Source organism: Schistocerca serialis, chromosome 5, assembly GCF_023864345.2.
Source record: "Schistocerca serialis cubense isolate TAMUIC-IGC-003099 chromosome 5, iqSchSeri2.2, whole genome shotgun sequence".
In the NCBI taxonomy this organism is placed as follows: Eukaryota; Metazoa; Arthropoda; class Insecta; order Orthoptera; family Acrididae; genus Schistocerca; species Schistocerca serialis.
In genome coordinates, this window is record NC_064642.1 from 608,969,102 (window position 1) to 608,987,791 (window position 18,690).

The following is an 18,690-nucleotide window of genomic DNA, read 5'->3' on the forward strand; positions in this document are numbered from 1 at the left end:
AACCAGGTTAACTCCTGATTTATTAGATAAGTCTGCCAGAATGTTTAGATGCTCCTGTACAGGCATATTCATGAATAGTTATTGACATCAAAAGAAACTAGCACTTGATACTAGAAGGGCATCTGCAAGTCTTTCACCTTTCACCTTGTTCAGAAAGTCAACTGAAGTAAGAATACCATGACTAGGTTTAGACTTTGTTTTGACCTTGATCTGGTCATTTAACTCTTTGGCTAACATGTAACATGGACTTGAGACCTGAGAATGAAGACACAACAGGAAGGACTGGGTTACGATCTTTGCGGAGTTTGGGAAAACCATACAGTCTGGGAGTTACAGGGTTCATTGTTGATTGAAATTCCCAGCACTACCCCTTTCCATCCGCTGCTCAGTCACATGTCCAGGCAAGGACAAAGTTACAATGACGAGGCAAAACATTGTGACTGCTTGCTTCATAACATGTTGGTCCACCTTTGGAATGGAATACAGCAGCGACTCTGTGTGGCATGGATCTGAATAGCCGTTAGCAGAAAGTTTTGAATTTTTCATGCATAGGTCATGCAATTCCCAAAAGTTATAAGTTGGTGGTTTGTGGGCTCAGAGGTGGCACCGAATAGCAAATGGCTCTGAGCACTATGGGACTTAACATCTGTGGTCATCAGTCCCCTAGAACTTAGAACTACTTAAATGTATCTAACCTAAGGACAACACACACATCCATGCCCGAGGCAGGATTCGAACCTGCGACTGTAGCGGTCGCGTGGTTCCAGACTGAAGTGCCTAGAACTGCTCGGCCACTGCGGCTGGCACACCAAATAACATACATGATGTGTAGCGTTGGACTTGAATCAGGTAAATCTTGTGGCCAAGACATTATGTTAGTACACCGTCCTGCTCCTCAAATCACTTCAGCGTGATGACATGGACAGTTATCCTGCTGGAAGATGCCACTGCCACCAGGGAAAACATAAAGCATGAAGAGATGCAGGTGGCCTGCAATGATATTCACTTATTCCACAGTTTTTCATGGTGCCTTTGACTGCTACCACAGGTCCTATGGAAGACCAGATGAAAATGACTCCCACAGCATAATATAGTCTCCACTAGCCTGTGCCCGTAGCACAGTGCATATTTCGAGCAGCAGCTAGCCTGGGTGACACTGTATCCAGGCACTTCTATCACCCTTGTGTAACCAGAGAAGTGATCCATCTGAGAAGGCAAACATTTTCATTGATCCACAATTTGATATCGATGATCCCGTGTCCACTGCAATCATAACTGACAATTTCATTGGGTTTTCACAGGAACACATAGGGGGCGTCTGCTTCAGAGCCCTATGTTCAACAATGGGGGCTGAACGGTGTGCTCCAAAACGATAGTGCCCGAACCAGCATTGTACCCTGTTGTCAGATCTGTCAAAAACTGTTGCCTACCCTGCTTCACGGAATGGACAAGCCACTGCCCTCATATTCTTTGTTGAGGTGTGGATGTCCAACACTTAGTTGCTTACTCATGGCTTCACTGTTCTTCAATAACTTTCCGAGATGCTCGCTCCCAAGTGCCAAGCCACAACAATCTGCTCCTTATCAAAGTCACTTATTTCAGTAGATTTCTCCATATCATTGTTGAAATGGTTACCCATTCACCTCTGCTCTGTTTATATACTTTTCTTCCTGTGCCACATGTCTGCACTCCACCAGCTGGCACTCAATCTCGTGGTAGACAGCAGTCACAATTTTTTGGTTCAGTACTATCTGCAGCACACATTTTATCAAAATAGATAACATTCTGACATTTGAAAGCATAGTCAGTTACCTAAATGTTTCATTGGCTCATGGTAGAGCATAAAAATTCTGAAAAACTTCAACTTGCAGACACTTGAGGACATACATGAACTACCCTATCAAAGCCTGCTTATGAAGTATCAACAACCAGTATTAAGAAAGAAATTTAGAAATATTTTACAGCCCCCTATGTATTACTCTCGCAAGAATTGTGAAGACAAGATTAGACTAATTACAGCATACATATACAGAATACTACATAAGCAAAAGGATGAGAAAGAAACCCTAACATGTGGTACAATGTGAAGTAGCCTCTAGCTTGGGCTTCGTAGTGGTTTGCAGAGTATGGATGTGCATGTAGCTGTTTATCCTATCATGAATGGCTTCTTTAATAAGATTCACAGTTGTTCACACCAACATTATGATAAATAATTGAAAAATAGGAAATCCTGAGATGCTTTACAGAGAGGTGATAATAGTGTGACAAGTGATAACTCTAATTTAATGTATTTCTGCTATATGTGTACCTCAAAAAGACTAGGTGAGAGAGCAGCTAAATCAATAAAAATTCAAAAACATTGACTGGTTTTGAATGCTTCCCAGACACTACCAACTGCTGCTAGCAGGAGACAGCATTTAATGCATCTAACATGTGTAGTATCTCAGTTTTATTTTACACCTCCAACACACCAATATTTATATCCGTATCTAATTTTGTACAAATATTGTTATCTACATCATGTACAGCAGAGATTTATTTTACTCTGTGTGTGTTCATTTTTCTTTTCCTTTACAGAGACAGTGCCAGAGAAAGTTGGTTCATGTTCATCATTCAATAGAACTAGCTGCTATTGTAACAAGCTCTACCACTGTTATCTGCCATTACACTCAGTATAATTAGTATCACGTAATGTGGCATAATTACTTGGTATAATTCCATAGAGACATGTATGAAGAGTGCAGACTTGGTACATAGATGCTTGAATGTAATAAATATGTACAAGGTAAAAGAAATTATGTTTCTGTGTCTTAATGATGAAAAGAAATTTTTATGTTCCCAAAATCCTGTGCGCAGAGGACCAAACTAACATAAATGTTTTATAACATTCCTTCACCCATGAAAAGAGGTGGCATGGTCAGTTGTTAAAAACTTGAATGTGGGACTCTAGGCAATGATATAAGTAATTCAGTCACACAGTTAATACAAAATCTGCTGAAAGAGGAGGGGGTGTTATACATGTCAACAAATTAAATGACTTCAGCAACTATCAATTCCATGTGCCACTTCTAGTTTCATAGACAGTCATTCTAGACATGTACAAGTTAATGCTGGCAGTGACCACAAATCATTAAAATTGGTTGGTGTCACAGGATTTCCACTGATTCAACTAATCCTGTCAGCCACTACACAGGCAGTTTACTGGAGTGTGCAAATGGAAATAAATCTCTGACTGTGATTTTTGTTTTAGATTAGATTCAGTTTTTGTTCCACAGACACAAAAATGAGACAATTCTCGTGGGTGACGAACAAGTCAGAAAATATAAGAAACATAAATCATTTGCGAGAAGATTGTCAAAATGTGGGAGTACATTACAGTAAACTGGAACTGCTGACAATTGCTGAATTAATATGTTGTCAGAATGAAATATAGTTATGCACTTTTGATAAATTTTAGATAGACAAAACATCTAATCTTGACAGACCAAGCACTGTCAAAGCTGAAACCTAACAGACCTTTTTACTTAAACTGGTCAAAGTGTCCTTGTTAATATATTCATCTACAGATTAGAAGGAATTGCCCATGAAAAAGTTTTTCAAACTCTGTTTAAACAGTATTTTATCTGAAACCAAGTTCTTAATGGTTCCTGGCAACTTATTGAAAACATGTGTTCCTGAATATTGGATCCCTTTATGGACCAGGGTAAGCGATTTTAGGTCTTTATGTAGATTGTTCTTATCCCTCGTACTGATACTATGCATTGAGCTATTAGCTGGAAATAGAGACATATGAGGCCCTACTTGCAACAAATTTTACTGAGGAATATGTATACTGAGTAGCAGTGGTTAAAGACTTTGTGTCACAAACTGAATGAAAGCATTATGCAGTAATACAATGAAATTGTTAAGATTAGTGGGGATGTATGACATATGCACTTACATAAGAAATGCAGTTTTGTAACAAAGAAAGTAAAGTCTAATATTTCTGATGATAAAATTAAATTGGTGTGAGAGATAGAAAATCTCTTAAGAGTATGAAACACAGTTATTTAAAAAAAAATCTTACAATAAATGATACCAGAAACATCATAAACATTTTGGATAACTCACTAGTATTAGGTCACAAAAATTTTACAGTTAGATCTAGAGACAAAATATTTAATGCCTGCAGTAGGCAATGCTATATATGTTAGGATGAAGCACAGTTACTCAGTCCTCTTTCAAATAAATAATGTATATAACTGATTCACTCAAGAAGTGATAATATCTCAAGCAAATCACTGAAAACTTGTTTTGTTTATTTTAGATGTTCTACCCAACCCAGGCATCTTCAAGAACAATGTTAATTTTTATACAAGAAGATGGTTCAGCCAAAGGGTGTTAGTTCCATATCTGCCTACATTACCAAATGACGTACCCTAAAAAGCATCAGTATTAAATTTTAGATGCGAATTAATTATGGTGTTTCATTATGCTGAAAAGGATTATCAAGTGACTTAAGCAACATAATTTTGTGCTAGTCCTAGATGTATGTGGATGGTCATAGAGGTGTCACAACTTTCTTCAATGAGGGAATGTCATACTGCACATACATTAAAACTATTTTAACTTCAACCCTGAGAATGATATGCCTCCATCACCATCATGGCAATGAGTATTTGGACCCCTACAGACGATATCTACATGCATATATCTCCATCCATACTCTAAAAAAACACTGAGAAGTATTTAGCAGAAGATACTTTCCATGTACCACATAGTATGGTTACATCACATTCCATTTGTGTATAGAGCACTGGAATAATAATTGCTTAGATGCCTCTGTGTGTGCTGTAATTAGCCTAGTATTTTCTTCGCAACCAAGCTAGGTGGCACAGTTGTTAGCACATTGGACTTACATTCAGGAGGCCATCCAGGTTTAGGTTTCCTGTGATTTCCCTAAATCACGCCAGGCAAACGCTGGGATGGTCCCTTCAAAAGGGCATGGCCAATTTCCTTCCCCATCATTGACACAATCTGAGCTTGTGCTCTGTCCCTAATATCCTCGATATCTATGGGACATTAAACAAAACCTTCCTTTCTTCCTTCTCTCAGCGGTTCTTACAAGAGCAATATGTGTGGGGCTGTGGTATATCCCTAATGTCCTCATTTTAAACTGGTTCTTGAAAAATTTTTAAGTGGTCTTAAGATAACTGACTTCCATCTTGAAGCCTCTGCAAATTCAGGATTTCGTGACACACTCCAATGAGTCAAACAAATCTGTGACCATCACCACTGACTCTCTTTGTATACGTCCAAAATCCCTTGTTAATTCTATTGGTTATGGATCCCACACATGTGAATGATAAGTCTAGTAAGGGTGGCACAAGTGTTTTGTACAAAAACTCCGGTGTAATTTGATTTCCATTTTCCTAGTATCCTACCAATCATTCGAAGGCTGCCACCTGCTACACCTATGTCTCAGCCTAAGGGATCACCTCACATCAATCAGGTATGTGAGGTGGGTTCCAACTGTGACTCAACAATATTGCAGTCATAGGACACGATGGCATCGATTTTATGAAATGCACAATTTTACATTTCTGAAGTTTCAAAGCAAGTTGTCACTATTTGCACCACTTTCAAATCTTATTGAATTATGATTGTATATTTGTGCTGCTTTTTTCCAATAGTACTTCAATATGGATAACATCATCTGCTGAAGTCTGGGCTTGCTATTAATATGGCTTGCCAGGTTATAACATAAAATGTTAACAGTAAATATCCCAACAAGTTTTCCTGGCGAATGGCTCGAAGTTAATTTCACATATGTCGACAGCTCCCCATTCAAGCCAAAAAGTCGGGTGTTCCCTACCACTAAGTCATTAACCATTCGATAGTTGTGCCCCTTTGCCTCCCAATCCATACTCAAACTGCATCTGTGAGGTCCTTTATCAATTTTCATCAGTAAAGAAGTTTCCAAGCATCTGGGCGGAAAGTGAACGAATAAGTGGTACAGACCGTGCGAGTAATAGCTTCTGACTGCTGTAGCACCGGCGAAGTGCGCGCGATTAACGTAAGGTTAATACACTCACAAATTCGTTTGAGGTCTTTTACATCGTCAATACGAGCGGAAGCAGTATCGGGTCAAATGTTTCCCCGGATGCTAAGAAATACTGCTTCCAACAGACTACATTGGTGTATAACTGTCAGAATGTGACGTGAGAAAAACGTGAGTTAATCACGGGTGCATCGTTTCATCGCTTCCCGCGCGGGAACTGAAACGGGCAACAATAAACTTACGAGGTTCTCGTTTGATTATCAATCTTCCGCAGAAAATGTATAAACACAGTATCTGGCTTTTTCAGTCTTAAGAGTATACGGTATTAATTGTTTTAAAAATGTCTCCTCATATGTAAAGTATCATCAGCGGTGTGTGCCTTCTGTTAATTCTTTTCACATGTAAATATGAAAACTAGTTTTTGCTTTTATTGTTGGCAAAGGCAGGGGTAAATTAAACCGCTTTCACTATTCGCTTTTTTCGGCGTTTGGAAGCCCACTTTCCCTTTTGTAATATAACTTCGTAACTCTCTGTGTTAAAATGATTTGACGTACTGTAGCTGCATTTGTTTAGCAATCAGAATTAGTGAACTTGAAAATTAGAATACCAAAAGCTACAATAGGCGAGAAGTGGAAATAATTTCTCGTTTTCCTGTCAGCAACCTCAGTTAACGAGAGAAAAACGACAGTTGTCACTAAAGCATTTGAAAATGAGCAAAAAACGACTTCCGACGCTCTACAAAGGAGTAGGTAAAGTGTCCGGTGAAAATCCTTCTTAATATGCGGTACTCTTGTAACGGGAAAATCCCAATACTTGATTTTACTTTTTTTTTTTTTTGTAGAGAAATCTCTGACAACTTCCAAAGATAACGCAGAGTTACAACGCAACTAGCATTCGATACAAGATCTTTGTTTCTCTACGTTGAATCAGTAAAAACAACAGAGAGCGATGCAAACATTTGGCAAACTGTAAGCCGAAATATTATAAAATTCTTCGAAATTAGACACTGAACCTGAGGATCTTAAGCTTGAATTCTGTAAGACACCGCCAGCGACAATTTCATGTATGTATCTGAAAGTCATATATGTCCTGAAACTATATTTTAGTAAGTAAATACGCAAATATCACGTTTGTTCAAACTCACCACTGCAATAGTTACAATAACATTCAAAAGGTAGAGCATAACCCTTCTTAATTCACGTCCCGTCTACGATATAAACTTTCTGCTTTAGGAGAAATCCAAGTTTGTTTCTTTGCAAATTTAACTCGTCAAAATTTAAACTAATGACAAAAGAAAGTATGTTCAGTTTCGGGCATAATTTGCGGAAGGGAGTTTATGTAAGTACGAATGCTGTTCAAGATGACTGTTCTATAAAAGTAGCGTCTCAAGCCGTTTACAAAAATTACGAATTTTGAAATAAATGGCCATCATCAACTTTGTGATCTAATATAAAAGTGTAAAATATATTTGATAAATGTCAATTTTCATTAGCCCTACTACATAATATTTAAAAATATACAACCTTTGTACATGATAACAGTGAATCTACCCCATGGACTGTTTGGGTTCAGCGGAAGTAATAAACAATGGTGACAGATGCTCTATGTTCTTCACATTTTGTGACGCCAAGTGATTTACTTACTTTTTTTGTATTTTAGGCTTCATGTGGATGTCTTTAATGTACAGTCCTGTGTCTCATGTAATTATTAAAACTGTATAGGCCTACTTCAATTTCTGTAACTATGCCTGGGCCAAAAATGCAGTGTGTATAAGAAGTGAAGCTAAAAATATGAATAAACTTGGAAGTGAGATACCATCTGCATCATTAATATTAGCTCACAAAAAAGTAATTTTTTTGGTGTCTAAACATGTTAACATTTTGTCATAAAGGGTTCCTAATCATCATAATGTGACATGTGCAAGATACTAAGTGTAGAATGTAATGATCAATCTTTACTGCTACACCAACCATTGCAGTTCAGCTAGATTACATGAATACTGTCCATGACATTTAGGTTGTTCCATGTAGAACCATAGATTTTTCAGGGGTGTTAACTCCAGCAGGGTGTGCTCCCAAAAGCCCTTTGCATCACATAGTCTTCGTTGATCCAAAACTTATTTTCATGGAAGACAGCTGATAATTCTAATGTAGTCATTCATTCAGTTCCATGTCCAGTTGGCATTTCAAGAACATAGCAACTAGGGTGGTCTTGTGATTTGCCCCAATCACATCCTACTCTTACATCTCCTGATATTAGACTCCAATATTCCCTCCAGGGGCTGAGCTGTAGCAATGTAGCTCTTTCTAGATTTCAACTGACAGACTACAGTTTGAAGATTGTGGGTGGATGATGGGGATCACTGACCTGCTTTGCCATCTCCACAATGGCAGCAATGATCCTTGTGCTAGTGGGAGGACATATTTCAAGAATCAGAGTTTGAAGACTGGAATTGGCTCCATACACCCTGACAGCACTGTCAACCTGCTTGGTGTGAGCAGATGCACCCCATACAGGTGAAATGTAATCTGCAGCTGACACACACACACACACACACACACACACACACACACACAAGGCACAAGCAGTTCTCAAGACCTAAGGTGTAGCTCCCAGGTGGTGGCTATCAGCTTCCGCAAAATATTGTTTCTTGCACTGACCTTCAGCCCAGTGTTATGCTAATGTTTCCTAAAGAACAGTATCCAGTCAAGAACATACACCCTGATATACAGGTGCTGGGCAATGTTGCCACTTGATGTCCAGTTCACTCTGGGCATCTTTATTCTATAGGCTAAGTTAAATGTGCACAGTTGCATCATTGACCTAGATGAAATGCCTTGGAGTGTTCTGTAATGGGCTGATCGTTGGGTAAATACTGAAAAACACAGGAGTGAGCACACCGTGTCATTTCTATGCCCCACTTGATCTTCTTACCCCGGAGAAAGACCTGGATCTTCTATTCTGCAGGAGATTGTCTATAAGGGATGTTAGTTGGTAATCACTTGTGAGCTTGTAGACTTTCATCAGCAATATTCTGTGGTTGATAGTGTCATAGGCAGCCATTAAGCCAACAGAGGCAACTCCAGATATCTTATTCTGTTTGAAACCATACTCAATAAGCTGGGGAGGTTCAATATTTGACTGTAGCACTGTTTTTCAGGTCAAGAAACAGCCCCTGCCATTAAACCTGAAAGGCTGATTTCGTGATGAATCTGAAACATCCACCACATACCTCATTGAATGACCTTGGTGTATGCAAAGCTAATTACTAGAAAGCCAATAAACTGACATTGAAATGAGGTAATCTGCCCCAGATTTACCATCATAATGTGCGATTTCTATGGAAATATTAATTTTGTCAATATCACTTATCTGCCTTGATCCATGCCAGCATCAAAATAAAATTTGTGTGACAATAATAATCATAACTATGGTGGTACAAGTTATGTAATGGATCCCCCTAGCCTATTTCAGTTAGGTATGATACATGTACATATTTTATTTATTTATTTTATTTTTGTAGCCTGTCCCAGTTTCACACAGGTAGTACCAAGTATCTACAGCCGGATAATTTGTCTTGATAGCAGTAATTAATTACATACATTTTACTTATGAATCAGTCTGTCTGTTGGTGAAACTCATAACTCATATCAAAATTATTACAAGTACTTCCTGAAATTAACCTTCACTACAGACAGACTGTGGGGGGCCTTTAATTTAGTAATATGTTTAGATAACAGAAAGTGCACTAGGCCTAAATAAGGTGCAAACATAAACGTTAGGCTACACTACAAATCAATCTGTTACTATAAGCTTTATTTGGCTCTCACATTTGTTATTTTCACAAGCACGCAAAAAAATTATCATCTCCAACCCGACTTAGACATTGAGCTTGTTAGTCTGTCACAAAAATCAGGATTTCAGGGGGAGGTCCAATATCAAATTCTAGCTATTATACTCATGACATAAATTTTGTTGACTCCACCAACTCTTAACCACAATTGTAACCTCAGATGTCAAACTATGCTACAGATTGTTCCATCACCACAATCTACATTTCGCAAAATAATGTAGGAGCAAGCTAAATACTGCAGGTGTTCTTTCTCTTTTTGGATGTATACCATCATGTGCCACTTTGTTATTAAGTCATGGGTCAGAGCCAATGTTCATTATAAGTATGTTCAATCATGCTGTCCAAATAAAAACACAAAATAATCTACAGCACTCCCAGTTTTCAACCAATAGGCTTCTCCTTCAGCCACCCCTACCCCTCCACCCCACTTACCAGCTTACCCCAACCAATTCCTCTTTCATAATTGAAGAAGTAATTTCTCTCTCTCTCTCTCTCTCTCTCTTTTTTTTTTTTTGGGGGGGGGGGGGGCTCCTGTGAGTACTGGCCAGATTCTCTTCCCTGTGATTTTTAACTATTTTATGTTTTGTATTTAACTACTGTAACAAATTGTTTTTCCTACTTGCTCACCTGAATTATAACATTGTGCAATCATAAAACCGTAATACTTATGCTTAAATTTCATAGTGAATTACATCTCTTTCAGTGAAAAATTACCCTGAATTTCTAATAAAGCAGAAATGCCAGTCCCTGTGGGTGCTTACCAAACTGGTCCCAGTTGTTGGGATCGTATGAAACTGGGATTTACAATTGGTTTCTGTGTGGGAATGGCATCTGGTGCCCTATTTGGAGGATTCTCTGCTCTGAGGTACAGTTTTCTGACGGAATTATATTAATAAAAATGGGATTGTTAATTTTAATTTGCAAATGTCATTAAAGCAAACACACAGTACATACTTGTTAACGGCAGATGCCTAGTTTAAGTACAAAGGGACTTAATTCTTCCCAGCATATCATGCATCACTTCTTCTCAATAAAAGATATCCTGCTTTACAAATATCAAATTATGGTTTCCTAACTTGTGATGCCCATTACACCTTTCCTCAATACGTATGTAATGTCTGATACATCTGACACTTTAATATTCAGTGAAAAACATGGTGAGAATGGCTCTCTTGTTGAATTTTATTCAGACTTAAAATAATCTGCTTTTTTCCATCTCCTATTTGCTCAGATTTAAAATAAGTTTACTTGATTGCGAACTTATGACAAATGGCTGTATTATTTAAAATTTCTGTTACTAGATTTTATATGATAAAACTTCAATCATTATATGTCAAGAATTCTGTCTTCTATTGTTTTGTCTAAGAGGAATAGAGTGGTGTTGTTACAGAGTCTTTTAGTTAAAAACAAAATACAAACTGTGAAATGACAATGAAACAGAATGGATGGCCTTACTGACTCTCAGGTTGTGGACTTCCTAGTGCTGCCCATAAACAAACACTAAAGTACAAAGAAACTGTCCTAACTTTAGGATGTGTTAGGTAGTGAAAGCTTTGAAATGAGGTGTAGGTCATTCAGACCTCTATATCCTGACAGTTGTGGCAACATGATAGGGTATATTTTAGCACCAGTGAAAACGTGTTTCCAGAGCTGTAGCCAGAGCCCAGTAGTTTACTCTGCTACCAGTTGAGAGGGGTATAAACATTGTGTATCAACTACCCTGGCAGTGCTTCTTTTCTTAGAGAGTGGCATGCCATTCCAATGGGCACAAAAATCAACAATTACAATGAACTTTTATTCAGTAATTTCCTGTCAGGCAGATAGAAGAATTATCGCCCCTTTTTTTTTCGGTTGGGCTTTACCTTTCTAACCTTCCATAACCTGCAGATCTGAAAGCTAGGTTGGTTCTGCTTTTATATGGGTCTGTTGGCAGCACTGAGAGAGGAGAACTACAATTTTTCTCCATTCTAATGCATAAAGCTCTTCTCATTGGTTTTTGACTGATTCTGCATGTTAATCATGACCATAAAAAGCCATTACTTTAAACAATTCTTTTTATTTAACAACGAAAGAAACAGAAGTCTTAATGTAAAAAGTCTCTACTCTATTTTTTGTATCTAACTGCATTATATTATTTGAGATTTTTTGTGTATACCTCAATGTGTGGAATTTTCTTTATGTAACAGGTATGGGCTTCGTGGAAGAGAGCTCGTGAACAGTGTTGGTAAAATGATGCTGCAAGGTGGTGGTACTTTTGGAACATTTATGGCAATTGGCACTGGAATAAGGTGTTGAAAATAACTTTGTTCCCAGAATATAAGACTGGATACGACAGGTTAACATGTAGCACAATGTTAATGTGGCATTTGCCAAAATTAGCAATGGACACATTATAGAATAGGTGGAGTTGACAGATTATTATTAGCTGCATATTCATTCTGGTTGATATGTTATGAAACTGTAAAAAAATTGTGTGAGTCTGTGATTAATAAAATCAGCAAGTATGTGATTAATATCCTTATGGAACTGACACATGAATTACTAAACATAAGCCATTGACTCTTTTTAATCACATATACAGTTGGTAACTATCATGTTTGTGTATACTGAACATTAATATTGTTGGAAGTTTGTATCACAACCCATGTTTGGTTTTGCATTATTCCCTGTTGGCATTTGTAATAAAGAATCCTCTTTTGAAATGAGTACAGATATAAATGATGCTATTTAAATGTGGAATTTTCACAGCTGTGACTTTTTACTGTATTTAAGAGGTGACACTTTTATGCACATTTGACAAGTAAATGGGTTTGAATTACAAATATTCATGTAGGATACAGTGTTTCTTTCCAAAAGTATACTCGTGTACTATACATGCAGTAGCCAGGGTGTAGATACAATATCCAATACTTTCTCTGCTAAGGTGATGCAATTAGATGAAACTGCTCCCAATGTGCAGAGATCTTGGTTGGGCATGCTCTGGGATAGGATATGTCACAAAACTAGCAAACATTAAGAATGTTTCACATAACTCGAGAAGTAAGTGAGCTGCTTACACAGATATGAGTGGCAACAGACTTTGATTCCTCACCCAACATGGCCATTGGGTTTGTGAATACTTCATGGGAGAAATAAGAAAATAAACTATAATGGTTTAACAAAATTAATTAATTTCTCCTAATATTGAAAACTTCCGCTGCTGGATTAAATACGAGGTCGAAACAGAATGCAAGCAAAACTTTGCAGTTTGTGTCCTACACTTGAGATACTGACAGGTAATGTAACGTATACAAGGGCGTGCTGAAAAGTAATGACTCCAGTTTCTTTTATGTGAAAACTCGTTAAGGCATTTTAAAATAAACCAAATGTTATCAACACTTTAAAATTTATTCTTCACGTCTACATACTTGGCTGTTAAGGTTTTTCCTGATGAGAGACCAGTTTGTTGCTACCATCACTGTACAGTGTTTTACTTCATTGACAGAGCAACAACCTCACCTCTGCTTGCACCGCTTCATTACTATCAAAGTGAAGTCTGTGGAGGTGTTCTTTGAGTTCTGAAAACAGGAGGAAATCAGAAGAGGCCATGTTGGGACTGCGTAGGGGGGTGAACACAAGGTGTCAGATTGTTGCAGATGTCGCAGTGCTCGTGTGGTCCGGCATTGATACGCTAAAGGAGAGGGTGCACTGTGTGTGTACAAACTCAAAGCTTGATTACAACATGCTGTTTCTCACATGGTACAGAGTTATGTTACACACCATCATGTTGCATGCTACAATTCGGAACCGTCTAGTGCCAGACAGATGCAGATAAGAAGAATAAAGGTGTGTAATGTTAATAATGTCAGCTTTACTTAAAAAGCTGTAAGAGTTTTCACATACATCCAGAATTACTTTTCAGCACACCCTTGCATTTGTGTCAGTCACACTTCGATCATTAGATAAGCCTGTAAGCATTATTTCAATCAGTCTCGCTAGCACCTCTGATTAATTGCCAATGCACAGAAACAATATTTGCTATAAAAAAATCAAAACAATTATAAAACTTTAAATGAAAGACATTCGAACATTATTCAAGGGGAAAAATAGCTCTCTGCAAATATTGTTTTGAACACTACAATCCTTTACTAGGCATGGGCCTGTTGGAGGTGGTACACCAGTGCCTCCATAAGACCTTTGAAGTGATCTGCACTGCCAATTATAGAGGACCTACAGTTTAACATGGATTCCAAACCATGGTGCAACTCAACATTTTTCACATCAACAAGCACTGCCATAGTGATAAAAACAATAGGACTGATTTAGTAACATGAGACCTTTTGGATTTGTGGTCTGGCAAACAGCAGTTCAAATGGAATCTTATTTGAACAGTCTGTACATTCATGTGTGTTGGAATGCTTGTCCTGTTCAGCACTCTTGTTACGCCTCTTCCTTGTCATTTGCATTTTCTCTATAGTTGGTTCCCACTTTTGCACAATGCTTGTTTCATTATGAAGTCTCCTTGCATTTCTTCAAATTTTTGTTGAAAGAAGTAGTCCCTTTTTTATTTTTATTTTGTGATCATACAGTTTTATTTTATTCCCAAGAATCTGTTGTGCAGGTAATAAGACTTTAAAAGTAGTGTGTCCATTAAGTGGAAGAACAGTTTTAGGCCAGCAGATAAGCTTCCATTCACATACATAATACAACAATTTCTGGTCCATCCTGCCTCCCAAACCTACAAATATTTGTGTTGTTTCTGCAATTGGTAGCATTTTAGAGATTGATTGCTAGCCTTTGTCACTTGTACCATTGCATTATGACATTATGTGGAAATTTAACTAACATCACGACTATCCTTCCCATTATCAGATCATCATGACTTGCAAATAACAAGCAGTTGTTTCCTTTACTCACTTTTGCAGGTACTACTACTTTAGGAGTCTTCCTCGTACTTAACCTTAGTGTCCCAGTGTAATGTCTTTTCAGGTTCAATAAAGTTTTAGCTAAGATGCAGCTTCTCCTCCAACAAATGTAAAACAACTTTTTCAGGACACAATTTTCCTCCCATATGGTCAAGCATCCCTGTGTACACAGCACACTTATTTATAAAACCATTCAGATTGTTCAGCATGTATATTTTGATGCCATATTTATGTCTAAAGGACAGTCTCCCTTCCAAAAGACAGCTGATTCATCTATCCTCCTGAATAATACATATGACACATTCTATTGTTAAAATAATTTAGTATGTGTCATATTTTATATAACTGATCTTCTGCTTGTGGGTATCCTGGCAGCAGATTATTAGCAAAATGTAATGAGTGCAAGATGATTATATATTTGTCTCTGCTCGTTTACATTGTTATTCATCTATTCTGAAACAGAGGATGTAACTTCCAATAGTCTTGTAAATGGTAAGATTTCACATTACCCATATGAAATGAAATACCCAGAAAGACAAGTACTTTGTCCCCAAATCATCTGTGCAGTATCATGAAATGTATTTGAAAGCTATCATCACTATGGCATGTTTCTGGATCTCCTTCTCCGATTTGTCGTCTTCTGATACCTCCAGTAACTGATTGGCAGTGAATTATAACCTTTTTTTTTTTTTTTTTAGCATTAATTTATCGCAGTGTTCTTGATTATCCATCAGAGAAATAAACTTGCAAAAGACACCTGTAGGGACAAAAAATTGTTCCCGGGACTTCATTGCTTGTACAAACACGTTTCACATCTGCATACTACAGTGAAGAATACACCTGTGGATGTGCACAATTATAAGCAATTGCTGCACTTGCTCATTGGTCATGGGAACACTTATAAGAATTAGCAATACTGGGATATGTTGATGCTTAGAAGTGACAGCCACAGTGAATATGTTAATGCTTGAAAGGTTCCCCCATCACAGTTCCAGAATATTCCTTCCTTTATTGACCAAAATGGATTTCTTGGTATTTCAGTGGGATAATTAACCTTATCAAAGATAGGAGTACCCAGTCTAAAATTTGATAGTGCTAACTTTCTTGAAACATATTACTGTTTACAACTCTCCCTCAATCAGGGAAAAAAGCACTTTGGAAAAAATTAAAACAGTTTTGAGTTTTTGAGGTGGAGGACTGACAGAAATCTAAACAAATTTCTCCTCTACAGTCATTATTTAATTTTAACGCTGCAAGCCCACAGGAAATAAAAATTTCTCTTCTTTGGAAGTGGAAATGTTGTGATTCAATGTGACTGAGCCAACTGAGAATATTACGTCACTCGTCACACTATTAGGTGCAAATATTTTGATTTCATTCCATGACAATTCAATTCAAGAGGACTAATCTCTTGTATTCTCCGAAAGGTACACATGGTGTACAAAATACTACAAATGCTTAAAGCACTAACTGCCCTGCCCCCCTCCCTATCAATAATACTACTAATTTAAAACAAATCTTGAATAGAAACATTAGTTGATTATGTTTTAATTCCTTCTGTAAGTTTTGCCATTCATCAGCACCATCTGTCATGATTCAACTGTAACCTGTGTTCACTGCCCTATCTCTAAAATAAGTTCCATTATCATTGCAAAATATTAAACTATACTCTGCTCTAAATGGTAGCTTTCATTTTAGTATGTTCTATAAAAATTGATGATTAGTGCATGCATATCGGTTTGGTCCTTTTTAAGTAATACATAATGATTTCATGAGCTGTCTCATTTTAATTTCTGACCTGTCTCCTCTCAATTTTTACAACCTTCAGGTATTATTAATGTGTGATTTTAATCTCCTGTAATTTTATACAGTACATTCAGTTCCTTTCTATCATTCTGATAGGTCTAAATTCTGTTCACATTTCTTCCATACTTTCCACAAGCACCTCAATAACATCACACATCGCTTATAATTAAGGAGTTTCACTATAACATATATGATTGCAGCTTGATTGAGAACTTACCTTCATGAGTAACAACTTCAGTGCCATCTATAGGATTTGTTTTTCCAGGAATGTTTTTACCAAATGATAAATGTGTTATACGATGTGATGTGTTGAAATTGGACGAAGAAAATGGCTGCACATCATGCACTGGAAATAAGCACAGTAAAATTAGTAACTGAAAACTTTCTCACAGGGAATGAACAATAAATCTGTTAATAACTTGTATTGATACAATAACACTTAAGATAGTTATTTTTATTTACTTTACAAAAAACACCAATGACACCCTACACTCATAATTGTAGTTCATATCAAAATAGCGTGTACATAAAGAAATCTGGTGGTATTTCACAATTCAGGGCCTTTCCTTACACAAAGATTCCATGATACGGCAATGCAGCTTCCCTCAATTTGTAATTATGAATAACATTGTTAATGTTTTTGATACAATAACTTAAATCTACATAGATACTCTGCAAGCCACCATACAGTGCACGGCAGAGGGCATCCCGTACCACTACTTGTCATTTCCTTTCTTGTTCCACTAGCAAATAGAGCAAGGGAAAAATAACACTCTGTATGTCTCCATATGAGCCCTAATTTATCATATCTTATCCTGGTGGTCCCTTCAAGCAAACTATGTTGGCAGCAGTAGAATAGTTTGGCAGTCAGCTTCAAATGCTGGTTCTCCTAATTTTCTCAGTAGTGTTTCTTAAAAAGAATGTCGCCTTTCCTCCATGGATTCCCATTTGAGTTCCTGAAGCGTCTCCGTAATATGTGTCGTTTGGACCTACCAGTAACAAATCTAGCAGCTCGCCTTTGAATTGTTTCAATGTCTTTCTTAAATCCAACCTGGTAAGGATCCAAACACTTGAGCAGTACTCAAGAAGAGGTTGCACCAACATCCTATACAGGATCATCTTTACTTAAAATTCTCCCAGTAAACTGAAGTCGACCATTCGCCTTCCCTTCCACAGTTCTCACATGCTTGTTCCACCTCTGCAACGTTACGCCCAGATATTTAAACGACTTGACTGTGTCAAGTAGGACACTAGTAATACTGTATCTGATCATTACAGATTTGATCTTCCTACCCATCCACATTAAATTACTTTTTTTTTTTTTTTTTTTTTTTTTTTTTTTTTTTTTTTTTTTTTTTTTTTTTTTTTTACACTAGCTGCCATTCATCACACCAACTTGAAATATTGTCTAGCGTGTCTTATATCTTCCTACAGTCACTCAACATAACTAAGAAAGGGAATATGCCTTGATCAGAAGTCTTGAAAAGTAGCTAAGTTCCCAAGAATCTTATCAAGAATTTCAAGAAATATTGAACTGTCCTGCCCTCTCTTTACACAGTATGCAACTCAATGTACTATTAGTATAAGAACCAGTGGCATATACTGAAAATGTTGGTACAGCATGCAACATTGAACTTATCTACTGTATTGCTCACTCATCGTGGTGTTATCTGTAGTAAATTCCGCTCTGATATTCTTCTTGCAGGACTACTCAATAATGTCACCAACATATCAGTTTAGAACCTTCATCTGCACCAGCAGATCCTTTACTATGGAATGTGAACAGATGACTTTCCTAATGAAAGACATTCTTTTCAGTGGGGAAAACAATTGTTCTACAGATGAAGTTGTAGCCGGTATGATTAATATCAGTTCATTGAGTTTATAGAGTACAGGAAGTCCTGTGTGATGTTCTTTGTGATACAGGAAATTTGGAATTCCCTTCACAGACTTGGCTTCAAGATGATGTGACATAAACATTGCATTCACTTCAGACTTGAACCTAAAAATATCAAAAAACTTCCCATTTATAGTCCTTAAGCTTAACACCCCCTTAGCAAACACATCTTCAAAGCTTGAGAACTTAT

The 18,690-nt window shown here is 37.3% G+C and overlaps 1 protein-coding gene across 3 annotated transcripts in view; it reads right to left on the bottom strand.

Annotated features, from left to right (window-relative positions):
- The window catches only part of LOC126480837 (endoplasmic reticulum-Golgi intermediate compartment protein 3), a 96,559-nt gene that overhangs the window by 21,726 nt on the left and 56,143 nt on the right, over positions 1-18,690 (bottom strand). For all 3 annotated transcript variants that reach the window (XM_050104182.1, XM_050104181.1, XM_050104183.1), the window contains exon 8: positions 16,821-16,949. In XM_050104182.1, the coding sequence (XP_049960139.1) occupies positions 16,821-16,949 (129 nt within the window). The remainder of the gene's footprint in view (positions 1-16,820; positions 16,950-18,690) is intronic.